Source organism: Pan paniscus, chromosome 3 (assembly GCF_029289425.2).
Source record: "Pan paniscus chromosome 3, NHGRI_mPanPan1-v2.0_pri, whole genome shotgun sequence".
NCBI lineage: Eukaryota > Metazoa > Chordata > Mammalia > Primates > Hominidae > Pan > Pan paniscus.
In genome coordinates, this window is record NC_073252.2 from 137,128,653 (window position 1) to 137,155,387 (window position 26,735).

The following is a 26,735-nucleotide window of genomic DNA, read 5'->3' on the forward strand; positions in this document are numbered from 1 at the left end:
GATATAACAAATTAAATGTCTTCAATCAGATTATAGTAGGCTAGTGAAGTTTTAGCTGGGAGTTAACACGATCAACTTACCATTTTAGAAGGTAAGTAATTCTGTGAACTTAACAGTAGGGAGATTCGCTTAGAGTTTACAGGTATGAAGAAGTGAACTAAGGTAACAATCTGGAGATGCAGAGAATGGGAAGGAGTGAGAGATGTGGTAGAAGTAAAATTGAAAATGCTCAGCATACTTCGCTGGTCCTTTAGTTCTTTTGAAAAATGTGACATATTTTCTTTATTGAAGGTTCTATATGACTAAAATATCTGCATTGTGACTTTATAACAACTGTTATTCTGGACATCTTAATAACAATAAAATCACTGCATTGTGAATTTAATTAATTACCATCTAATCTTAAAATGAATTTTAAAACTTGGTTTAGTTTTTCATTCTATTTGTTTTCTATTTGAGACATTATAGATATAACCACAATCTTCATAGAATCTTCTACTGCAAAGGAACATTCCTTTTCCTAGTTCTGAATGAAAGCATTTCTGATATGTGAAGAATTCTCATTCCTAAAGGGGAAGTAGTAATGCCCACAATCTTCTCATCGTCATGCCACTTGATAAAGGGAAAAGCTAATTTAATTCTTTTTTAATTTGTTTTTAAAAACATAGAACACTTCACGAATTTGCATGTCATCCTCCTGCAGGGACCATGCTAATCTTCTTCGTATCATTACAATTTTAGTATATGTGCTGCCGAAGTGAGCTGCTAATATACCCTTAATCCATTTTTTCCCCTGGAAATCACTATCCATAAGAAATAATGTCAGAAAATGAGTTTTTTATTAGTTTAATTATTAAATTGAGCAATGATTATTTGAAATTATATATCCATGTGTGAAATTCAAATAATATTTAACTTTCATAATTCTTCCAACTTGTTCACTAAAATCTTACTCTAAAAGCTAAATAAAATAATTTTTTTCTAGAAATTTTTTTAGTGATTCTATTCACTGGAGAAAAACATTATATAATATGTTTTATTATACTAGACAGTGTTGTTTCTAGTCAATGAATGCTATCTGACAGGACAAATAGTTGGCACCAAAACCACTAACACATTCAGAACGTAATCTCCCCTGAATCCAGCTTGAACTCTCAAAAACTGGCTGTGGAGTATACTGTACTTTGTAATAGAAAATTCACACTTTAAAAAATGGACAAAAATAGTTATCTCAGCTCCATTGTTAAAGACTGCTGCATACATTTTTTTCACAATTAAGGTAATATTTATTTATTTATCTATTTATTTGAGACAGGATCTTGCTCTGTTGCCCAGGCCAGAGTAAAGTGGTGTGATCAACTCTCTGTAGACTTGAATCCTCAGGCTCAAGTGATCCTCCTGACTCAGCCTCCTGAGTAGCTGGGACTACAGGTGTGTGCCACCACACTCAGCAATTTTTTTTTTTTTTGTAAAGATAGGATCTTTCTTTGTTGCCCAAGCTGGTCTTGAACTCCTGGCCTCAAGCAATCCTCCCACCTCAGCCTTCCAAAGCCACTCGTATTACAGACATTAGACACCATGCCCAGCCATTAATACATTAATATTTAAATTTTATGGTCATGTCAGTGTTTGGAAAATGTGTTAGATTTTCTAATTTAGGCTTCCTTTATATCTCTTGTCTACATCAAAGAGAAGTAACTGAATTATTTGATTCTGTGCCTGTTTTTTAAATCAATTAATTAATTTTTTATTTTTTTATTTTTTTGAGATGGAGTCTCACTCTGTTGCCTAGGCTGCCGTGCAGTGGCACAATCCCGGCTCACTGCAACCTCCGCCACCCGAGTTCAAGCAGTTCTCCTGTCTCAGCCTCCCGAGTAGCTGGGATTAGAGGCGTGCACCACCACACTGGGCTAATTTTTGAATTTTTAGTAGAGACGGGGTTTCACCATGTTGGCCAGGCTGGTCTGGAACTCCTGACCTCAAGTGATCCATCTGCCTTGGCCTCTCAAAATGCTGGGATTACAGGCGTGAGCCACCGCACCCAGGCTTCTGTGTCAATTTTTATCTTTTGCAATCATTTCATATTCTATACCTCACACTCTATCTCACTTTGACTTCTTCAATATATAGTACTTTTTTAATATTAAGATCAGTCAGGCCAGGTGCTGTGGCTCATGCCTCTAATCCCAGCACTCTGGGAGGCTGAGGCAAGAGAATCACTTAAGTCCAGGAGGCAGAAGTTGCAGTGAGCCAAGATCATGCCACTGCACTCTAATCTGGCCGACAGAGCCAGACTCCATCTCAAAAATAAATAAATAAATAAGATCAGTCAATGGTATAAGAGTAAAAACGCTTTTTATGGAATACTGTTGTTAAACCTTCATTATTCTGGTTGTTAAACTCAAAAAAGATCAATAAAACATAGGCTGCTTTTGGATTTGATAGCTGCTGTTTCAAAGCGTCATTTTATTTTATCTTATTTTATTTTGAGACAGGGTCTTGCTCTATTGCCCAGGCTGGAGTGCATTGGTGCTACCATAGGTCACTGCAGACTCCAACTTCTGGGTTCTAGTGATTCTCCCACCTCAGCCCCCTGAGTAGCTGGAACTACAGGCGCATGCCATCATGCCTAGCTAATTTTTAAATTTTTTGTAGAGATGAGGTCTTGCTACGTTGCCCAGGCTGGTCTTGAACTCCTGGCCTTGAGTGAGCCTCCTGCCTCAGCATTAAAATAATACTGAATTTTAAAATGAAAAAAAAAATTCTTCTATATGCAGTCACATTTCAGCATTTAGCAGCTCTGAAAAGAATTTAGAAAAGGTACCAATTGGCCACAAGTCTAAGCCAGACAAAATCTGTTTCTGTTAGGCACAGCTAGTTCTTTCTTCATTCCCATTGAGGAATGTGAAAAGCAATGATACTAAATCAAAAAAAAAAAAAGTGTGTCATATTCAAAATTGTTTTATTTCCTAAGCATTTTTTCTTTTTCTTTTCTTTCTTTCTTTTTTTTTTTTTTTTGAGGCAGAATTTCTCTTTTGTCAGCCAGGCTGGAATGCTGAAATGCGATGGCGTGATCTGGGCTCACTGCAACCTCCACCTCTCAGGTTCAAGTGATTCTCCTGCCTCAGCCTCCCAAGTAGCTGGGATTACAGGTGCCCACCACCACGCCCAGCTAATTTTTGTATTTTTAGTAAAGACAGGGTTTCACCATGTTGGCCAGGCTGGTCTCAAACTCCTGACCTCAGGTGATCCACCTGCCTCGGCCTCCCAAAGTGCTGGGATTACAGGCATGAGCCACTGAGCCTGCCCTATTTCCTAAGTATTTTAACTACATATTGCTACTTAACAAACTACCCCAACTTCATGGCTTAGAACACAACCATCTTATTTGCTCACAATTTAGCGGGTCATCAATTTGGTCTGTGTTCAGCTGGGTAGTTCTTTTCTGGTCTCCCCTGGGGTCATTCATATAACTGCAGTCATGTGGCATCGTGGCTGGAGCTCGATGGTCTGGGATGGCCTCACTTACACATCTGGGGTTAGTGTTAGCTGTAGATGGGGCACCTCTCTCCATATGATCTCTCTTTCTCATGAAGAGTAGCTCAGGCTTCTTCACATGGTAGTATCAGGATTTCAAAAGGGTGAGAGCTCAGAAAGTCACTTCCATAGCACTCTGTTGGTCAAAACAAAGTACAAGGCCAGCCCAAATTCAAGGGAATGAAGAAACAGTCTCTATCTTTTGATGGGAAGAGATGTAAAGCCACATTTCTTTTTTATTTTTAAAAAATTTTTTTAAGTAAAAAAAAATTCTAAGTAGAGACAGGGTCTTGCTATATTGCTCAGCTTGGTCTCAAGATCCTGGGCTCAAGTGATCCTCCTGCCTTGGCCTCCCAAAGTGCTGTAACTACAGGTGTCAACCACTATGCCTGACCTAAAGTCACAATTAACAGGAGTGTATACAAAAAGGTGGGAAGAATTAGTGACTATTTTTTTTCAATCTACTAGGTTAACAATGGCTCAAAATTCAGAAACAATACATAAAAAGATTGATCAATTTGATTACACTGAAATAAAAATATCTTATACTACAAACATACCATAAGTAAAATAAAAAGATAAATCACAAACTTGGAAGAATATTTGTAATTTATATCACAGACTAAAGTTTAATGTCCCTAGCATAGAAAGAGCTTCTAAAAAACAGAAGAAGGAAGGACTGACACACTACAGGAAAATGCACTGAGATGTAAACAGACAGATTGCAGAAAAAGAAATGCATAGAGTCCTTACCATTAAAAAAAAAAATGTTTTTATGGTCCCTAACCATAAAAAAAAGTCCAGGTGTGGTAGCTCATGCCTGTAATCCCAGCACTTTGGGAGGCTGAGGCGGGAGGATCTCTTGAGGCCAGCAGTTCGAGACCAGCCTAGGGAAAATAGTCACACCCTGTAGCTACAAAAAAAAAAGTATATTAAAAAAATTTTTTTGGCCGGGCGCGGTGGCTCACACCTGTAATCCCAGCACTTTGGGAGGCTGAGGCAGGTGGATCACAAGGTCAGGAGATTGAGACCATTCTGGGTAACACGGTGAAACTCAGTCTCTACTAAAAATACAAAAAATTAGCTGACTGGCTGGGCGCGGTGGCTCACGCCTGTAATCCCAGCACTTTGGGGGCCGAGGCGGGCGGATCACGAGGTCAGGAGATCCAGACCATCCTGGCTAACATGGTGAAACCCCGTCTCTACTAAAAATACAAAAAAATTAGCCGGGCATGGTGGCGGGCGCCTGTAGTCCCAGCTACTCGGGAGGCTGAGGCAGGGGAATGGCGTGAACCCAGGAAGCGGAGCTTGTAGTGAGCCGAGATTGAGCCACTGCACTCCAGACTGGGAGAGAGAGCAAGACTCCGTTTCAAAAAAAAAAAAAAAAAAATTAGCCGAGTATGGTGGCAGGCATCTGTAGTCTCAGCTACTCAGGAGGCTGAGGCAGGAGAATCCCTTGAACCTGGGGGGAGGAGGTTTCAGTGAATCAAGATCACGCCACTGCACTCCAGCCTGGGTGACAGAGCGAGACTCCATCTTAAAAAAAAAAAAAAAAAAAAAAAGACAATTTTTTTAAATATCCAACCTCACTTTTGTGTGTGTGTGTGTGTGTGTGTGTGTGTGTGTGAGACAAGGACTTACTCTGTCACTCAGGCTGGAGTGCAGTGGTGTAATCATGACTCACTGAAGCCTTGACCTCCCAGGCTTAAGCAATCCTCCCACCTCAGCCTCCTGAGTAGCTGGGACTACAGGCGCACACCATCATACCCTGCTAATGTTTTGTACTTTTTGTAGAGACAGGGTTTCACCATGTTGCCCAGACTGGTCTCCAACTCCTGGGCTCAAGCGATTTGCAACCTCAGCCTCCCAGAGTTCTGGGATTACAGGAGTGAGCCACCGGGTCCAGCCCTACCTCACTCTTTTTTTTTTTTTTTTTTTTTTTTTGAGACGGAGTCTGGCTCTGTAGCCTAGGCTGGAGTGCAGTGGCGCGATCTCGGCTTACTGCAAGCTCTGCCCCCTGGGATCACGCCATTCTCCTGCCTCAGCCTCCCCAGTAACTGGGATTACAGGCGCCCGCCACCACGCCCAGCTAATTTTTTGTATTTTTTAGTAGAAATGGGATTTCACCATGTTAGCCAGGATGGTGTCGATCTCCTGACCTCGTGATCCGCCCGCCTCAGCCTCCCAAAGTGCTGCGATTACAGGCATGAGCCACCGCGCCCGGCCCCGACCTCCCTCTTAATAAGAGAAATGCAAATTTAAACTGCACTGAGGTATTTTTCGTTTGTCACATGAGCAAAAACCCAAATGTTAGGGCACTCACATACATTGCTGTTACTGTGTGTAAAACAGGAAACAGGCATTCACATACATTGTTGTTTTGGGAATGTAAAATGGTAGTTCTCCTATGAAAGGACTTTGGTAATAGCAGCAAAATTACAAATGTATTTGACCTAGTAATCCCTCTTTCAGAAATCTATCCCAATGATACAGTGGCAAAAATATATATGCATGAAGCTATACATTGCAGCACTATTTGTAATAGCAAATACTAGAAACAAGTCAAATGTCCATCAGTAGGAGACTGGTTGAATAAACAATCCATGGTACCCACACAACGTAGTTCTATGCAACCATGAAAAGCAATGAGAAATATTATTATCTACAATTTAGAGTAATCTCCAGGCATATACTTGAATGCAAAAAGCAAGGTAGAAAAATGTATGCGTATAGTAAATTACTGCTTATTTAAGAAAAATAATAATATATGTAATATATATAGTTTATATATTATACATATAAAGGATGGGAAGAATTTGTGACTAAATTCTTATATATATAAGAAATTCTTATATATATTCTTATATATAAGAAATTCTTATATATATTCTTATATATAAGAAATTCTTATATATATTCTTATATATAAGAAATTCTTATATATATTCTTATATATAAGAAATTCTTATATATATTCTTATATATAAGAAATTCTTATATATATTCTTATATATAAGAAATTCTTATATATATTCTTATATATAAGAAATTCTTAATATATATATATTCTTATATATATATATAAGCTCTCTGTCTATATATATAGCTAAGAAAGAAGGATTTTGGCCTATCGTTCTTTCCATTTTTTCTTTGTATAAGCTATATATATGCTATATATAACATATATACTATATATGCTATATGGTATATATAAATACATATATCTAGTTTATATTAAAAAATGGAAAGAACGATAAGCCAAAATGATTCTGTATTGGAAAGTGGAAGGAACAGATGGAAAGAATATAGAGAAAGGGTATCACTATTTAACAACTGCTAATAAAATAATGAATCAATGGCTTCTAACATAATGAAGAGAAAAGCACCAAATATTATGCACCTGCTGATGGATGTATGAACATGAACTACAAATAATTCCTGCCAAAGCCAGGCACAGTGGCTCACCCCTGTAATCCCAGCACTTTGAGAGGCTGAGGTGGGAGGATCACTTGAGACCAGGAATTCAAGATCAGCCTGGGCAACATAGAGAGACCTTGTCTCTATAAAAAAATTTTAAAAATTAGCATGTGCTTGTAGTCCCAGCCACTTGGGAGGCTGAGTTTGGAGGATTGCTTGAGCCCAGGAGTTGGAGGCTGCATTGAGCTATGATAGTGCCACTGCACTCTGGCCTGGGCAACAGAACAAGATCTTGTCCCTAAAATAAATAAATAAATAAATAGGATTTTGATCAAATCTCTAAATCTAAATACCAATTTATAGGCAGTATGGGGGAGAGGAACATGTTAAAAGAAGACAAACACATGTGGTTGCAATAAGCGAAGTCCAGAGTGAAAAATTCTACAGATCAAATTAGTCACTTTATTGAAACCATAAATTGCAAAGAAAAGTAGAAGAGAGATGGAGGAGCAACCTGTAGAAAAAGAGACTTAAAGATGTATTTACCATTTGTGGACTTTTTTTTTTTTTTGAGATGGAGTCTCACTCTGTTGCCCAGGCTGGAGTGCAATGGCGTGATTTCGGCTCACTGCAACTTCCGCCTCCCAGGTTCCAGCAATTCTCCGGCCTCAGCCTCCCAAGTAGCTGGGATTACAGGCACCCGCCATCACGTCTGGCTAATTTTTGTATTTTTGTAGAGATGGGGGTTTCTCCATGTTGGCCAGGCTGGTCTTGAACTCCTGACCTCAGGTGATCTGCCTGCCTCGGCTTCCTAAAGTATCGAGATTACAGGCGTGAGCCACCATGCCCGGCCACCTATTTGTGGACTTTAATTGGATTCTGACTTAAGAAACAAACTGAAGGGAGAGGGAAATCCTTTATGAAGCAGTTGAGGAAAATTTGATCATTGACTAGATAATTAACAATAGTAAACAATTATTATTATTTTATAGACATATATCCAGTATCATAGATTTGACTTTATAACCTTACTCACATGTCTCAAATTAGTGTTAGCTGTAGGTGGGCCCTCAGTTGTGGTGGTCAAAGGTAATGGATAGGAATATGAATACAAGGTTTGCCACGAGTTGATAATTGGTAAATCTGGGTGTAGTGCACATGAGGATTCATTATACTATTCTCACTACTTGTGTTTGAAATTTTATACAATAAAACATTAGAATAAAAAAGTATGAAGTTTTTTAAGATGAGGAAACTCTTTTTTTATTTTTTTTAATTTTTATTTTTTGAGACGGAGTCTCGCTCTGTCGCCAGGCTGGAGTGCAGTGGCACAATCTCGGCTCACTTCAATCTCTGCCTCCTGGGTTCAAGCGATTCCCCTGCCTCAGCCTCCTGGGTAGCTGGGACTACAGGTGCGCACCACCACTCCTGGTTAATTTTTTGTATTTTACTAGAGATGGGGTTTTACCATGTTGGCCAGGATGGTCTCGATCTCCTGATCTTAGGTGATCCGCCCACCTTTGCGTCCCAAAATGCTGGGATTACAGGCGTGAGCCACCTTGCCTGGCCTGTGTTTTTTTTTTTTTTTTTTTGAAACACTCCTAGTAGACTCTATAAAATACCTAGAATTGTGGCGATTCATCCTATGATTATGAGAAGGATAAAGCCAAAACATTCTATTTTTATTGACACAGGGTCTTGCTCTGTCGCCTAGGCTGGAGTGCAGTGGCATGAACATGACTCACTGCAGCCTCGACTTCCTGGGCTCAAGTGATCCTCCTGCCTCAGCTTCCCATGTAGCTGGGACCACAGACAGTTGTCACCACACTTGGCTAATTTTTTAATTTTTTTGTAGAGACCAGGCTGCCCAGGCTGGTCTCAAACTCCTGGGTTCAAGTGATCCTCCCGCCTTGGCCTCTCAAAGTGCTGGGAATACAGGTGTGAGCCACTGTGCCTTGCCCAAAACATTCTTGGTAGAGCAGGACAACAGATACAACCAAGGTCTTGATGACTGAGCCACGAAATAAGCCAACCCTGGATATCTAGTTATATAATAACAATCTATCTAGTTATGTAATAATGATCTTTGTCATTTAATCCCTTTTGAGTATGTTTCTGTTATTTTTAGTAGAAAATGGAGGAAAATGCATTTGTATGTGTGGGCAAGGTCTCATTGCCCTCTAGCTGAAGAATGATAACAACTCCAGAATCCTATTCTTAGAGCCTGCTTCGTAGGATCACATGCAGTACCAATGATCTAAAGTGACATTCCCTAGAAACAGGGATTCTTTGGCCAGTCTTTTACGAGAAGAGTATTCCCCGGAGAATGGAGGGAGGAAAGCAGAAAAGGGCAGGGGGAAGAGCTAAGCAGGGAAGTCATCTCGGCTGGAGACCAGCTTCAATCTGCTCCTTGGGGTGGGCTGGAGCATGAACTATTCAATTGTACTGCAGAGTTGGTGCCATCTTTTGTAATACTATGGCAGTCAGTCATTGGTTGTGAACTGCCTATGGTGAGGGTGGGGTGTGGGGTGTAACACTCATAGCAGCTGGGGATAAATGTACCCAGTTAAGGGGTCCAATTAAGGGGATCTAGGCAGAGCATCGGCAGTGTCCACTACAATTTCCCAACTTACTCCATAGCCAAAACCTTACATGACCCTGCATGATCTAGCCCACCCTGCCTACCCACTCCCTTTCTCTCTGAGACCATCTCTGGCTACTCTCCCTCTTTTTCACTCCACTTTAGCCACACTGGCCACCTCGCAATTCCTCAAATTCCCAGCAGGATCCTGTTTTAGATCCTTTTCCCTTTTCTGTTCCCTTACCTGGCTGATTCCCCTAACTCCTACCATTAGATGGTCCCTTATATATCTTTCAGGTTTCTACGCAAAAGACACCTTCCTAGTAAGGCCTCTTTTGGCCATCCTATCTAAAATTACAACTTCCACCTCAAACTAACACTTACAATCCTTTTATTTTCATTACTTTTATCCTTAGCACTTATCAGTACCTAACACACTATATCATTTTCTCATTTGTCTTCTTACCTGGTTCCACTCTAGAATATAAACCGGGAGCACTTAAAACAATACCTATTATGTTGTAAGTGCTCAGCTAACATTTGTTGAACACGCGAATGAATGAAAGATTCCTGGCACAAAGTGCTAATCTTCAATAAATATTGTTTGAACTGAACTGAAACAGAAAATATCTACATAGTCCCCTGTGTAAGTACTATAGATGGGAGAGGGCATACATATTGTTACATGCAGGGTTCTCCATAGATTATATGCTCTTTCTTCAATAATATTACGAAAGCCTACATTTCTCATGTGATGTTATGTACCTGTATGTTAATATGTATTATTTGTACATGCAAATATTAGTGAAAAAAGTAGAAGCACCAAAGCTTTTCTAATTTTATTTGACTCAAACTATATTTTAGACCTACATATCATACAATAAAGTAAGCTGAAAGCATAGTGAAATTAAAGTAAATACAGGTTGTATGGATAGCTCAATTTCTTTAATATAAAATGTAAATTCAGAGATGACTGGGATAAAAGAAAAGTGTCTAGAAAAAAAAACCAAAGATGAAACTATTTAAGCTCTTTACTGCAATGTCATATTCTGATCTCAGACAGTAGAAGAGTAGTAAGAAATGTACAATCTCAAGTCTCTCAGTCCTAAAATCTATCAGTGGATGCCAAAAATCTTCAAGACCCATTAACGTTTTCTAGAAAATAAGTCTTTTTTTTTTTAAACTAAGTGTACTAAAAACACAAAAGCACTTATCAGACACCCTATGGCATTTGTTGCTGAAATGTCTACCAGCTGGAGATTAGCCTTGAGCCGAAGCAGCCTCAGAGCCAACACTGGCTTCCTCCTGTAAATCATCTCCAGCAGAGGACTCTGACTCAGCTGGAGAATTTTCTTCTTCTAGTTCAGCATATTCATCAGAGGTTTCGTTCTTTGTTGTATCTTTATCATTATCGATGGTGACAGCTTCATCCAGGGCAGCATTTGTAACCTCTGGGGTTGTTTCAGGGTTTACTTCCGTGGTTTCCCTCGCCGCTGCATCTGTGACCTCTGGCCCGGTTTCAGCACTGACTGCTGTGGTCTCCGGAGCAGCCTCCACGTGACCTGGACAGGCAGATGCCTCTTTTATGACCACAACTGTAGCACTGGGACTTTCTTCAGCATCTACCACCTCAGCTTCCACTATAAGTTCTTCTGGGGCTTCTGAACTTGCTTTCTCAGTTTCCGCAACATTCTCCTTTTCACCTTTAAGAATCAGTCATTAAGCAAGGTATTAATTTAAAGATCGTGGGAAGGCAATGAAACACTGCGGTCGTTTAAACACCTAAGAACTACATGCACTGATGTGTAACAGTCTTCAAGGTAGACTCTCAAGTGAAACAGCCAAAAAAGAACAATGTATACAGTCTGCTACTATTGTTAGGGCAAAATGAGGTTGGAGCAGGAGCGGGGTAAGTTGTATGCCTAGATAATTGTATTTGCAAAAACTCTCCAGGAGGATTCCAAGAAACTGGTTCTATTGGTTGCCTCTTGGAGGGAAAATGGGGGATCTGCTTTTCTGTAAACTCTTTGAACTTAAAAAAAACACACTTGAATATATTACTTAGGCAAATATGAAGAATACAAAAATAAGTAGCTATCCTATTCACCTTTCATATGAGACAGCATGGAAGAGTAGCCAAGTTCCTAGCTGGTGACTCAGAAATCACTAATCCTCTCTCAATCTCATTTTTGTCATCTGTAAAATAGGGTATTGATAATATCTACTGCACAGGGTTATTGTAAAGATTAATTAAAATATTGTATATGAAAAGGGGATTAAAATAAAAAGCTCTATGCAAATGCTTATTAGTATTATAAACAACCGCATGATTATATTCAATAATATGTATTGATGATATTCTGTTTCTTATTATTGTCATGACAGATTAAAACTGATTCATAAGCCCCTAATATCTCTATCCCTAAATAGTGATCATAGTAATTGATAATAATAGCTTGGAAAAAAGTATGGTTTAAAGCAAGAAGTGGCTAGGCATAGTGGCATATGCCTGTAATCCCAGCACTTTGGGAGGCTGAGGCAGGAGGGATCACATGAGGCCAGGAGATCAAGACCAGCCTGGGCAACATAGTGAGACCCTGTCTCTGCAAAACATAAAAAATAAATTTGTTGGGTGTAGCGGTGCATGCTTGTAGTCCTAGTTGCTTGAGAGGCTGTGATGGGAAGATTGCTGGAGCCCAGGAGTTCAAGGCTGCAGTAGGCTATGATTGCACCACTGCACTCCAGCCTGGTTGACAGAGGGAGAGCCTGTGGAGGGAAGGGGGAAAGGAAGGGGGAAGGAAGGGAGGGAGGGAAAAAGAAGTGTAGGAAGGAAGGAAAGAGTGAAAATATAAAGTTTCTGTTCCCATGGTCACCATTTTATCAACTGAAGGACTCATTATACACAACTGATTCTATTATGTCAAATGTACCTTGTTTGCACAAAGGCACACAGGTGGTCTTAGCCAAAACTGAAAGACAATTTGTTATATTATTATTTTTAGATAATGAGAAAAATGAAAGCTCATGCCTGCATGGGTGGATGCCTGAGCAGGGGAAAATAATATTACCACACAAAGGAGTCAAAAGTCACTGGTCAGCAATATAAATGTAAAACGTTCATTTGTCAAATGCATTCATCCAAAAGGTGTAACAGTGTTCTTCAGGTTTCAGTTGAACTTTTCCTTTCTAAATGAACTTATACCTAGAGTCATTCTGGATTAAGCTAGGAAAGAAGCCAAAAGCAAATAGTGTTCATTGCTAGACTAAGTGGATGGAAATTAGTGCCTCAAAAAATAAATAAAATTAAGAAATTCATTTACCTTGAAATGGATGTATCTCTGCTTTTGTTTTTTCTTTCAAATTTGTTTTATGTTCTGTGTGTTTGGCTTGGTCTGATGTGACTGTCTTGTAAGCCTGAAAGTAAATGTATGCTTAGGTTTATTTCTTGAGCTTTAAGATTTGTCACGCCACATCCAAAGGTACACTCAAGTCTCCCTGTAATCACCATTAGAAGTTTAAACCATAATCCCAGTGTAGCAAAGAAGAGAAATCAGTGCACACCACTTACTCTTTTACTTCCCTTTTGGAAATCTTTGTTATTAAATAGAATGCTTTAAAAAGGAAGAAAGGTGAGACAGGGGATGAGGAGAGAAAAACTACCTATTGGGTACCATACTTATTACCTGGGTGACAAATCAATCTATACATCAAACCCCCATGACACATAATTTACCTATTAACAAACCTGCACATGTACACCTTAACCTAAAATAAAATTTTTTTAAAAGGGAAGGAAATAGATGCACTATCTTAGCCAAAGATAACTAAAAACAAGGAAGAAAAAAATGAATTATGCTACAACCAGAATATCCTGACAGGCATATACAAATATTTTCTAGCATTTATCCTTGAGAAATGGAAATCTAGGTTCACATGAAAACCTGTACACAAATGTTCATGGTACCTTTATTTGTAATAGTCAAAAACTGGAATCAGGCTGGGTGCGGTGGCTCATGCCTGTAATCCCAGCACTTTGGGAGGCTGAGGTGGGTGGATCACCTGAAGTCAGGAGTTCGAGACCTGTCTGGCCAACATGGTGAAACCCCATCTCTACTAAAAATACAAAAACAGCCAGGCATGGTGGTGGTGCTCGCCTGTAGCCCTAGCTACTCAGAAGGCTGAGGTGGGAGAATTGCTTGAACCCAGGAGGTGGAGGTTGCAGTGAGCCGAGATCATGCCATTGCACTCCACCCTTGGCGACAGAGCAAAACTCCATCTCAAAAAAAAAAAAAAAAGAAAAAAGAAAGAAAGAAACAGTATTGGGAAGAAAGCTATTTTAAACATAGACAAAATGTGCAGGCTTCCTTTCATTTTATATTTAAGTAGTCTTCTTTGGCCTGTATTCATATTAGAAAATGATATAAAAAATGAAAATCTCATTATTCAGTTACTATTGTTTGTATTAATTTAGCTTTTAAGAAAATGTTGGTAGTGGTTTAACTTTTAATGGCAAGATGATAGATTTCTAAAATTTATTTATATATAGTGTCTTCTAAATTTTTAACCATCAGAAACCAAGTACCTTATTTAAAAATTGTACTACTTAATTACAAACAATTTTACGGTGTAAAAATTATGCCGTGAAAATAGAAAGTCTGTAATGTCGGGGCCGGGTGCAATGGCCCACACCTGTAATCCCAGCACTTTGGGAGGCTGAGGCCAGCGGATCACCTGAGGTCGGGAGTTTGAGACCAGCCTGACCAACATGGAGAAATCTGGTCTCTACTAAAAATACAAAATTAGCCGGGCGTGGTGGCGCATGCCTGTAATCCCAGCTACTCGGGAGGCTGAGGCAGGAGAATCACTTGAACCCTGTAGGCAGAGGTTGCAGTGAGCCAAGATCGCACCATTGCATTCCAGCCTGGGAAAGGAGGGAAACTCTGTCTCAAAAAAAAAAAAAAAGAAAAAAAAAGAAAGAAAGAAAAGAAAGAAAATCTGGGTCAAGCCTGTAATCGCAGCACTTTGGGAGGCCGAGGCAGGCGGATCATGAGGTCAGGAGATGGAGACCATCCTGGCTAACACGGTGAAACCCCATCTCTACAAAAAATACAAAAAATTAGCCAGGCGTGGTGGCGGGTGCCTGTAGTCCCAGCTACTCGGGAGGCTGAGGCAGGAGAATGGCGTGAACCCAGGAGGTGGAGCTTGCAGTGAGCAGAGATCGTACCACTGCACTCCAGCCTGGGCGACAGAGCGAGACCCCGTCTGAAAAAAAGAAAAGAAAATAAAAGAAAATCTGTAATGTCGGGTAGAAGTGATGTAAAGTGACCCTTTTATAGCAAACTTCCCGGGGTTTAGTGAACTCAGACTTGAATCATTTGGCTTTGAAACATACAGAGCAAATATGATCAACAGGAATGATAATAAACATTTTCTGTATAAAAGCAAGGAATATTTTCCGAATAGGGTGTGTGTTCCTGATACCTTATAGGACCAATATGATAAGTCAGTATCCCCAGTTCTCAGTACACAAACCGAACCAGTACACAAGTTCACATCCCTGAAAGGATCATTCCAGGAACAACATTCCAAGGGACATTAGTCTCATTGCTCAAGGGGCTGAAACACAAGGCAAGAAAAAAGACTAACTTTAGAGAGAATTGAAGAGATACAATACTAGAATAATTCACCCTAATGTGTGGCCCAAAGAATCTAGGTTTTCCAAATCCAGCACAGTCGAGCACAGAGTAGAATAAAGGCCTATTAAAAGAGAGGGTCTCAAATTTAGACTTTGGCAGTTATTTACAAATGATATTAAGTATTTATTAAGTATAAGCATTTAAAATATACTACAATTTTAATAAGCCAGTCTGGTACTACTTTTTAAGATATACCAGACCAGGCCAGGCATGGTGGCTCACATCTGTAATCTCAGCACTTTGGGAGGCCGAGGCGGGTGGATCACCTGAGGTCAGGAGTTCGAGACCAGCCTGGCCAACATGGTGAAACCTCATCTCTACTAAAAATACAAAAATTAGTCGGGCGTGGTGGCAGGCGCCTGTAATCCCAGCTGCTCAGGGGGCTGAGGCAGGAGAATCGCTTGAACCCAGGAGGCAGAGGTTGCAGTGAGATGAGATTGCGCCATCGCACTCCAGCCTGGGGGACAAGAGTGAGACTTTGTCTCAAATATAAATAAATAAATAAATATATATATATATATATATATATACCCAGACCCTCAAAAAAACTGGAGTGATCTGGGCCTCTTTCAGATTCCAATGACCCCTAATAGTCGAGGATTTTGATTGCAAATGGAAAACTGCTTTTGGCTACTAAGCATCTGTGGGGTCAATTCATAAAAATCTAATATAGAGATTATTTTAGTACAGGACATGGAATGGAAGGGGAGAACGAGTATACAGGTTTTGGAGTGCCTCACATTCAGCATTTCCTCCTGAAAGTAGCCTAAGATTCCTGGCAATTAATTTGAGATTAAAATCACATAATCTTAGAAATGGAAGGGAACAACTTCCATCCCTACTGTGAGAGAACAAGGCCAGAAAGGGTTCTCAGGGATGGCTGGTTTATAAGTATATGACCTTTTAGTTTAAGATTCCTTTTGCAACCAATGAGTTAGCAGTCTGGAAAAGTTTGTTTTTGGCACTGGTAAATATTAATATAATCAGGGGTATAGTGATGTCCAAATGAAATTCATCCTTCTAGCTTCCCAGCCTATCACATGGCCTAGTCCCAATCTCTGTTTTTTTTTGGTGGCCTACACCTCAACTAGAGTGGGTTTGAGCCATAAATTCAACATTAAACAGTAGAAAGATGACAGAAACAAAGGAATCTGGGCACGAGTGAAAGCTGGCAGATTAGTAGAGGACAACAATATAAGTGACAAGTTTGCAGTTTCCTGACTCCTTGAGGCTCTCAAAATTCTGAAGATTACGACTAGCCTTAAAAAAATTTCTAGGCCGGGCTTGGTGGCTTATGCCTGTAATCCCAGCACTTTGGGAGGCCGAGGCAGGAAGATCACGAGGTCAGGAGATCAAGACCATACTGGCTAACACAGTGAAACCCCATCTCTACTAAAAATACAAAAAAATTAGCTGGGCGTGGTAGTGGGCACCTGTAGTCCCAGCTACTCAGGAGGCTGAGGCAGGAGAATGGCGTGAACCTGGGAGGTGGAGCTTGCAGTGAGCCGAGATTGCATCACTGCACTCCAGCCTGGACGAGAGCGAGACTCTGTCCCCACAAAAAAAAAAAAAAAAAAAAAAAAATTCTGAGGATTAGAATATGTATTTTGGTTTGGTTTGGTTTGGCCATCTTACATAGTCCTATGAAACTGCTTCTAGTTATGACTAAACATCTATCTCTTTATTCATATTTCTTTCTTTTTTTTTTTTTTTGAGACGGAGTCTCACTCTGTCACCCAGGCTGAGTGCAGTGGTGCAATCTTGGCTCACTGCAACCTCCGCCTCCCCGGTTCAAGCAATTCTCTGCCTCAGCCTCCAGAGTAGCTGGGATTACAGGTGCCCACCACCACGCCTGGCTAATTTTTGTATTTTTAGTAGAAATGGGGTTTCACCATTTCTTGACCAGGCTGGTCTTGAACTCCTGAACTCGTGATCCACCCACCTTGGCCTCCCAAAGCACTGGGTTTACAGGTGTGAGCCACTGGCCTGGCTTTATTCATATTTCCGTAGGTCCAAACCAAAATATAGTGACTGTGTACTCTTAGAGTTTACAAAGAATTTCTGCTTATTCTACTTTTATTCTTTACATTTTTTGTAGAGATGGGGTCCCGCTATGTTGGCCAGGCTGGTCTCAAACTCCTGCAAGCAATTCTCCTGCCTTGGCCTCCAAAGTGCTGAGATTATAGGCGTAAGCCACCACTACAGGCTCTACTTTTATTCTTTTTTATTTATTATTATTATTTTTGAGACAGGGTCTTGTTCTGTTGACCAGGCTTGAGTGCAGTGGTGCAATCTCAGCTCACTGCAGCCTTAACTTCCCAGGCTCAAGCGATCCTCCCATCAAAGCCTCCCAAGTACCTAGGACCATAGGCACACACCACCACGCTGGGCTAATTTTTTTTTTTTTTTTTGTAGAAATGAGGTCTTACTGTGTTCCCCAGGCTGGTCTCAAACTCCTGGACTCAAGCCTCCCAAAGTGCTGGGATTACAGGCATGAGCCACCGCATTACTTTTATTCTTTTTTTTTTTTTTTGAGACAGAGTCTGGCTCTCTCACCCAGGCTGGAGTGCAGTGGCACAATCTCGGCTCACTGCGACCTCCACCTCCTGGGTTCAAGTGATTCTCCTGCCTCAGCCTCCTGAGTAGCTATGATTACAGGCACTGCCACCATGCCTGGCTAATTTTTGTATTTTAGCACAGATGAGGCTTCACCATGTTGGCCAGGCTGGTCTTGAACTCCTGACCTCAGGTGATCTGCCCACCTTGACCTCCCAAAGTGCTGAGATTACAGGCATGAGCCACCATGACTGGCCTACTTTTATTCTTAATAAAGATTATATTTTGATTTAGAAAGTTTATGACAAAATGGTGAATGACTCAAGTCTTATCTTACTTAACTAAAAAATGTCTGTTATTTTAGTCCCAAAATCTCACTATTAAAACCTTTGTCTTACAGTGTTTACCTGGAGGGAATGGACATGGGGACTGGGAAGGAAAATATGCTTTTCACTTTATATATGTCTATATTGCATTTTTTAAAAACTTATGAACAAATATGAATTTTTCAAATAATAAAACTGTGTGAAAATTTAAAACTAACAAAAATTATGGAGACAGTAAAAAGATTGGGAGGAGAGAGGGAGAAATGAGTAGGTGGAGTAGAGGGATTTTTAGGGTGATGAAATGACTCTGTATGACACTATAATTTATTCTGTATGATATTGTAATATATTTGTAAAAACAGAACATACAACGCAAAGAGTGGATCCTAATGTAAACCCTGGACTTTAGTTAATAATAATATATCAATATTGGCTTGTCAGTTTTAACAAATGTTCCACATCAGTGCAAGATTTTAATAGGGGAAAGGAGGAGGGGGTGTGAGGGGGTATATGGAAGTTTCTGTACTTTCTGCTCATTATTTTGTAAACCTAAAACTGCTCTTAAAAAAGGTCTATTAATTTTTTTAATAGTTATATTAATTTTTTTTGGAAACAGAGTCTCACTCTGTTGCCCACACTGGAGTGCCATGATGTGATCTTGGCTCACTGCAACCTCAGCCTCCAAGGTTCAAGAGATTCTCCTGCTTCAGCCTCCCGAGTAGCTGGGATTACAGGCACACACCACCATGCTGGCTAATTTCTGTATTTTTAGTAGAGATGGGGTTTCCTCATGTTGGCCAGGCAGACCTCGAACTCCTGACCTCAGGTGATCCACCTGCCTCAGCCTCCCAAAGTGCTGGGATTACAGGCGTGAGCCACTGCACCCAGCTCCTATATTAATTTTTAAGTTAATCTTTCAAAATAATTCTTTTAAAATGTTAATAATAGTGCCTACCTTGTAGACTTGTTGTAATTATTAAATGATCCAGGAGTCTGGCATATGATAAACATTCAAGTATCAGCTATCACTATTAGCATTTATAATAAAATTATTTTTACTGAAAATCATCCATATTAATGGTATTAAGAAATGCTGACTTTACAAATACAAAAATCTTCATAATTTAGAAAGCTGAGGTTCGAATGAAATAAAACTTAAAAATAAACTAAAAAAGAAAAACCTTCATAATAGTCTAGTTAATATATTCTTATGAAAACCCTGTATTTCTAATGATTGCCACCTATTTTTCAGATGTGTATGCTTAATGACACTTAAATCTATTGCTATGTTGTATATTTAATTAATCTCATGTCCTGATCTTGACGTTGCTTTGAGCTTTACCATGAGTTGCAAAATACATGAATTCTTGAGCACTGTGGTTATATAATCACTTACGTAATATCCACCAGCACTGACTGTGACGCCTACAACCAGATAATAAATCATATTTGATCCAGATGATCCAGGGAATCTGTTAGATGACATCCGGCGCAGAGATGCTAGGAAAAAAACGTTTAAACACAGTTAGCTTCACTAGTTGAGCAAAACTATTTTAAATAATTACATCTTTCAAAATTTTTCTACTCAGTGAACCTAGAATCTATTAACATCAAGTGATTTTAGCTTAAGGGAATACAGTATTACGAGGCTGGGTAATAATTCCACTTGACAGTCTCCCAATCTAATTTGATAAACACTCATGAAACCTGTCATCTTGATGCTGAGCATCATGCCTTCTTGGAAGGGGTGCAGGTGTGGGTAAGGAGAAATGACAAAAGCACTAAAAAATTTTAACAGCCAAATGAAGTGCACATTAGCAAGAGAAAGCCATGTACTATATGTACTCCACTACAGGATTCAGTGAAAATATTATTTTTTAAAAAATGAATTCAGTATGTTTATACCTAAAATGTAATACCATTTGTATTTATATGTTAAATCAAGCATTTATGTTGAAATCCATCATATTTCTATAAATCTGTAATACACATGTAGGTATAGAAAGAAATCTCAATTTTTCTCTTATAAAGCAAATATGGGCAGATAAAACGTTTTTAAGCCAAATGTTGCAGTAAGGTTGTATCTGAAATAGAAGTACAATTCTGTATAAACTAATAGAAACAGATAAAGGTACTATATTATTATATTTAAACATTTATTTTGTAGTACTAACATTTGCATATCCTATAATGCCCTGGAATTGAAATTTTTACAATAAACTTAAAGTCGGAAGGAGCTTAAAGTATATACAACTCAAATTCTTTATTTTAAAGATAAAGACATAAACACATTTATGTATTCTTTCAACTAACACAGCTGAGCATCTACTACGTATTTGGAATTGTTAGAAGCATTAAGAATATAACCGTGAACAAGACAGATAAGGTCCCTAGTCTCAAGCCATTCACAGTCTAGAAGGAGGGTATGAACATATAAATAATTGTGATACAGTATGACAAATGTAATAAGTGTTAAGCCAAGCTACAGGCAGAGTAAAACTCAACTAGCTGGCCAAGGTAGTTGTCATAATAGAAGAGACCTGAGTTTTGAAGGAAAATAAGGGAAAGAGGAATGGCACTGGAGGCAGAAGGTGTAACGTATAAAAGCATGAGAGATTCGTGACCCAGAAGGTACAAAGTACAGGATGAATATCCCTTATCTAAAATGCTAGCAGTGGGTGCAGTGGCTTATGCCTGTAATCCCAACATTTTGGGAGGCAGAGGTGGGAGGATCACTTGAGCCCAGGATTTCAAGACCAGCCTGGGCAATGTGGTGAACCCCATCTCTACAAAAAAATTTTATAATATTAGCTGAGAGTGGTGGTATGTGCCTGTAGTCCCAGCTACTTTGGGAGGCTGAGGCAGGAGGATCACTTGAGTCCTGCAGTGAGCTGTGATTGTACCACTGCTCTCCAGCCTGGGCAACAGAGAAAGGTTCTGTTCCAAAAAAATAATTAAAATAAAATAAAATGCTTGGGGCCAGAAGTGTTTTGGGTTTTGGATATTCTTTATTTTGGAATATATGCATACACATAATGAGATATCTTGGGGATGGGACTGAAGTCTAAACAAAAAATTCATTTATGTTTCGTATACACCTTACACACATAGCCTGAAGGTAATTTCATACAATATTTTGAATAATTTTGTGCTTGAAACAAAGTTTGTGTTAAGTACTTACATGTGAAATTTTCTACTTGTGGCATCATGTCAGTGCTCAGTTTCTAATTTTGGAACATTTTGTGTTTTAGATTTTTGGATTAAGCATGTCCAACCTGCAATTTGATGTGGCCTAACATAAAGTATAGGGGTGCAGGGACTAGTGGAAGGCTATGATTTGCACAGGGCGAATCTTAAGACATGCTTACAAACCTTCATAGTAGCAAAATCACAACGATTTCCTGTTTATGTTCTTAGTTTGGATATAAATGGCCGTTTCTTGGAAAAAAATTTTTTTCCTTCTAATGTGCCCCAAAGGCTATGAGAAGAGGTTATCGCTTTGACTTGTGGTGGGACTTCTGATGGCTTAAAAGTACATCTGTGATCAAATAGGGAATATATAGCCTTCATATTTCTCAAACAGACAAAAATATCAGAAATATTTTTTAAATAGAACTAAAATTACCAGAGATTTAAGTAGACTTAAATACAAATACAATGATGGACAAGTTACTTAAAAAGGCAATGAAATGAGAAATTTTTCAATAAGGATTAATTAGACAAATTTTAGCACATTCATACAATGTGAAACAAATAGACATAACTTTTGCAGAACAATATTTACTTACATGAGAAAATATTTACAATGTATTAGGTGAAAAGTCATAGCAAAATACTCTGGGACTATCCAAGATTTGTGGAAATAATGTGCACAAGGAAGGAATGAGGGGGAAAAAAAAGGTCTGGAAAACTAAATATACTAAAACGTAATTAGTTGTGTTCACTGAGTGGTAGGATTACAGGTGAATTCCATTTTCTATTTTACCTGTTTTTCCCCAATTATCTATTATAAATCTAAATTATTTATTCATTAAAAGGTTACCCTTTTAAGGCTGGGCTCGGTGGCTCACACCTGTAATCCCAGCACTTTGGGAGGCCGAGGTAGGTGGATCACCTTAGGTTGGGAGTTGAAGACCAGCCTGACCAACATGGAGAAACCCCATCTCTACTAAAAATGCAAAATTAGCTGGGTGTGGTGGCCCGTGCCTGTAATCCCAGTTACTCGGGAGGCTGAGGCAGGAGAATCACTTGGATCCGGGAGGCGGAGGTTGTGGTGAGCCAAGATCACGCCATTGCACTCCAGCCTGAGCAACAAGAGTGAAACTCTGTCTCAAAAAAATAAAATTACCCTTTTAAAAGCAAAAAGGAGAGAACAAAATGTGATGAGACACAGTTAAAAATTTTTCCTTCAATAAAACTGAAAAAAATTATTTTTCATCAAAGTAGAAAGTATCAACAAAAGGTTAAGTAATGTCCACGACTGAAGACAAATTTGTTTCCAATCAATACTAGTTCTTAAATACATTTTAAGTGCTGCAAAAATAGTAGTTAGATGAAAATCAGAGAAAGACCAGTACCTTTACAAGCAGCATTGCTAGATACGTATTTAAAATTTTTAAACTACTTCTATTTTGCCGCAAATTGGGAAGAAAATTATTTGGAATTTCTGCAGCTACAAAAAAAAGGTGCGTGTGTGTGTGTGTGTTTGTGTGTGCGTGCACGCGCGCATGATGTCGGTGGGGAACGCAGACAGATAAAACGAAAGGCCACGGTCAGAGGACTAATCTTTCTCCCCGTTCTCAACAGAACAGTCCCGTTATCTTCCGAAGTTTAAAATAAATGGCTTCTCCCTACTTCATCAGTGTATATATATATTTAAAAGCTCTATATCATTTGGTATAAAGGTCTAGAAAAATAAAGGCAATAAAGATCTAGGAAAACGAAGATGTCTTATTTCTGATACTTGAGGGATAACTTCCTTCCACCAGCATTTTACAAGAAAAATAAAGCGAGTTAGTTAGACCTCCGTCCTTCCCTCCCACCACCACCAACAGAGGCCTAATCAACGTGAAGAAAAAAAAAATTGGCCCAGGGAATTCTCCGCGCACGTCTTTCTCTCCTGCTGGAATCCACCCTCTGGGGTAAAATTATCTCGGAAGGCTCAGAAAGTGAGGCTAAGTGAAGAGAGCATTAAGAACCCTTCACGATATTGTCTAAGAGCCGTCCCCCAATCGTGAGTGGAAGAGAGAGGGGTGACGGATGGGGACTAGGGAAAAGCGGCTGGGGCAGAACCGCCCTGGAGCGCAAGCCTGGTCCCAGAAGAAAAACAATCTTCCTTGTTCACACCTATTAAGCACCTACTATGTTCCCAGCACTATACGAAGCGCTTTCCTATATGTCCGTTTTTATTTAATAAGCTTCCAGTTCACACTGCAACTCCCCCTTTAGTTAATTGCTGAGTATTCTGCTTTTTCTCGCGTATCCTCAGAACCAAAGGTGTCGATATTTGGACTACAGAGCCAAGCAGTTGCAGGACGACCTGCAACCTCAAAGGAAAGTGCCCCGAAGGCCGCTTCCTTTTTGGGGGTTGTGGATCTCAGAGCCAGGCGCTCGCGGGGTTCAGGCTGCTGAGACCCTGCCAAGGGTTAGGTTTATTTACCCCACGAACATTCGCCCAGCGTCCACTGAGCGGGCCCTGCCTCACTGCCTCCCAGCGCTTGCCGGGCCCGCTCGCTGATCGGCGTCCACCTTCCCACCGTTCCTCTGCTTCCTCAGGAGATTGGAGAGCGAATGGTGCCTCTAACAATAAAAGTGGTAAACTGCGACTTTGTCAGCCAGGCACGTTTTTAAGTGCTTTTAACCATACATTAACTCATTAAAAAGGAAAACCATCATCGCCCTCATTTTATAGATGAGGAAACAGGTTAAGCCATTTGTCCAAGATCAGGATGCGAACCCAGATAATCTGGACTCTGAGGCACCCTGGAAAAGTTCCCTACTTCCAAAGTCTGCAGGAGCTTCGGGACGTCTTCCCGGGAGTCTCCCCCAATCTCATCGACCTCCAATCCAGGCTTCTGCTGCTCTGGGTCGGGTTTGGCCAACTGGGTGCCGGCCGGTACCCGGGCGCGGGCGAAATCTGCACCCGAGGCGCCCGTCCTCCTCTCCGGGCTAGACCTCCTTACTCACCGTCCTTTCCGAGCGGCGCGGGGTTGGGGGGCGCCCTCAGCGGCAGCGCCAGAGTCTTGGAGACCGCCCTGCGGAGATACATCGCGCCCGCTGTCCGCCGCGCAGCAGCCTCGGTACCCAGGCGCAGGCTGCCCTTCCACAGAGAGGCTGAGAGCCTGGCAGCGCCCCGCCCGGAGGAGGCACGTCGACCTTCATCCAGCCCCGCCTCCGCGGCCCCCGGGAGGTGGGGAGACCTTTGTAGTCCTCACCATCCTCCCCTAACCCATCTCCAGCTCTGTTGCTATCCCTGAGGTCTCTAGAGCTGACCGCGGCATCTCAGAAAAGGGATGGGGAACCTACAAGTCGCCGTCGCCTGCCTGGCTCATTCTGTACCACTGAATGTAACTCCTCACAGCAAGCTGGAAATGTTTTGGGAATTGGACGAGATTAAGACAAGGACACAGTTTATCACGCTGGATGTAATCTGAAACCATTTTATCTCCTGCATTCCGTTAGCTTTCCTAGGAGAGGGAAGGATAGCTGGAAGTTTCTTAAAAATGAGAAGAGCGAAGGGGTAGCCTCAGCCTTCCATTAGCGCACTGGGCGATGCTCAGAATCGTAAGAAAATCTGCAGACAATGGTTGAATTTCTAGACAGCTCACTGTTAAAACGACTTTAAAATATCAAAAACACTGTATATTCCTCTATGGGATGTGAAATTAATATTTCCACATCAGCGGCCGGGCGCAGTGGCTCACATTTATAATCCCAGCACTTTGGGAGGCCGAGGCAGGCGGATCACTTGAGGTCAGGAGTTGGAGACCAGCCTGGGCAACATGGCGAAACCCCGTTTCTACTAAAAATACAAAAAATTAGCCGGGAGTGGTGGCGCGGGCCTGTAATCCCAGCTACTCGGGACGCTAAGGCAGGAGAATCGCTTGAACCCGGGAGGCGGAGGTCGCAGTGAGCCGAGATCATGCCACTACATTCAAGCCTGGGTGACAGAGCAAGACCCTGTCTCAAAAGCAAAACAAAACAAAAACCCCAAAACAAAACAAAACAAACAAAACAAAAAAACACATCAACTAAAAATACTAAATTATTAGTTTTCCGTCTCATCGTGGCTACAAGAACTTGTCATGGTTTGAATATGGAAACCAATAATTTATTACGTTTATAACATCGTCTAAATGATTACTCTTTGGAAGACACCATTTCCTACTATAATAATCCCTTATGTGTGTTTGGCACTTGAAAGATTATAAAGCACTTTCACATCTATTATCTCTTTTAATTTTCACTGCAACCCTCTGAGGGAGGTGGCAATTATTCCCTTTAGCAAATGCCACCACCAGGTGGTGGGTGGGAATGTCCAGGGATTTACTGGTGGTCATGAATTAAAAAACAAAAAGGACATGAACATAATACTTCTAGCTTAAAGTTCTGTTGACATGTAACAGGCACAATATTTGTTCATTTGCTATGTAAATAGACGTTTCTCAGAAGTTATAGTCCTGAACCTAATTATAATTATATTTAACATATTCTCATAAGAAGAGTACAAGCCAATGATCAGATTGGTTTTTTGATACTCAGAAAGAGAGTTAACTAGTTTAATCACTAGGGTGACAGAGCGAGACTCAGTCTCAAAAAAAAAAAAAGTTTACAACATAGATGGGTGTGGTGGTACATGCCTGTAGTCCCAGCTACTCCAGAGGCTGAGGTGGGAGAACTGATTGAGCTCAGGAGGTCAAGACTGCAGTGAGCTGAGATCTTGCCACTGCACTCCAGCCTGGGTGACAGAGTGAGACCCTGTCTCAAAAAAAAAAAAAAAAAAAAAAAAAAAGTCACACACAGTGGCTCACAGCACTTTGGGAGGTGGAGGCAGAAGGATTGCTCGTGCTAGGGAGTTCAAGTCCAGCCTGGCAAATATGGCAAAACCTCATCTGTTTCTTTTTCAGAAAGAAAAAAAAAGGCACATTAGATATGAAATGTAAAAAATAAAGTAAAAAAAATAAAGGATATAAAATGTGCTCAGCTAGTTGGAGGAGGCAGTGCTAGATTCTGACTTCCAGCCTAAGGTGAAGCTCAAGGCTCTCCTGCTACACTCTGCTGCCTTTCAGTGTGGCACATGGCGGGATTCATTATATCCCACCATCTCTTATTAGATGGTACGGTCCAGTGGGAGGTTATCATGCTCTCTAGGTTGAATATGGCCATACCAGCTGGGATATAAAAGAACTGTGAGATAAATAGTTCCATTTCTCCAGATTATTTTCCTTAGTTAAAAGCTCATGCCTTTCAAGTTGAAGGGAATTTCTATCTACTCAGCTGCTCCTGTGGCTTTCCGTTTTGATGGCAAATTCTTTTCAAATCTTGATGAAACATTTTCCAAGAGAGGACATGCCCTCGAGTTGTCAAATTCACTCCATAGCAGACTGTTTCTTCCAAACCCCA

General features: G+C 40.4%; 1 protein-coding gene and 1 non-coding gene across 2 annotated transcripts; both read right to left on the reverse strand.

The window, feature by feature from the left end:
- Positions 1 to 658: 658 nt before the first annotated feature.
- Positions 659 to 763, reverse strand: LOC112439635 (U6 spliceosomal RNA). Its single transcript, XR_003027893.4, has one exon. It is a non-coding gene; the product is annotated as a U6 spliceosomal RNA (small nuclear RNA).
- Positions 764 to 10,349: 9,586 nt separating this feature from the next.
- MGARP (mitochondria localized glutamic acid rich protein) lies at positions 10,350 to 25,679 on the reverse strand. Its single transcript, XM_003820671.6, has 4 exons — positions 24,300 to 25,679; positions 19,510 to 19,613; positions 12,856 to 12,949; positions 10,350 to 11,238 (listed from the first exon to the last, which is right to left on the reverse strand). Exons 1-4 carry the CDS (start codon positions 24,379 to 24,381, stop codon positions 10,796 to 10,798), a joined length of 723 nt encoding a protein of 240 aa, XP_003820719.1. The 5' UTR covers positions 24,382 to 25,679; the 3' UTR covers positions 10,350 to 10,795.
- Between the last annotated feature and the right edge of the window lie 1,056 nt (positions 25,680 to 26,735).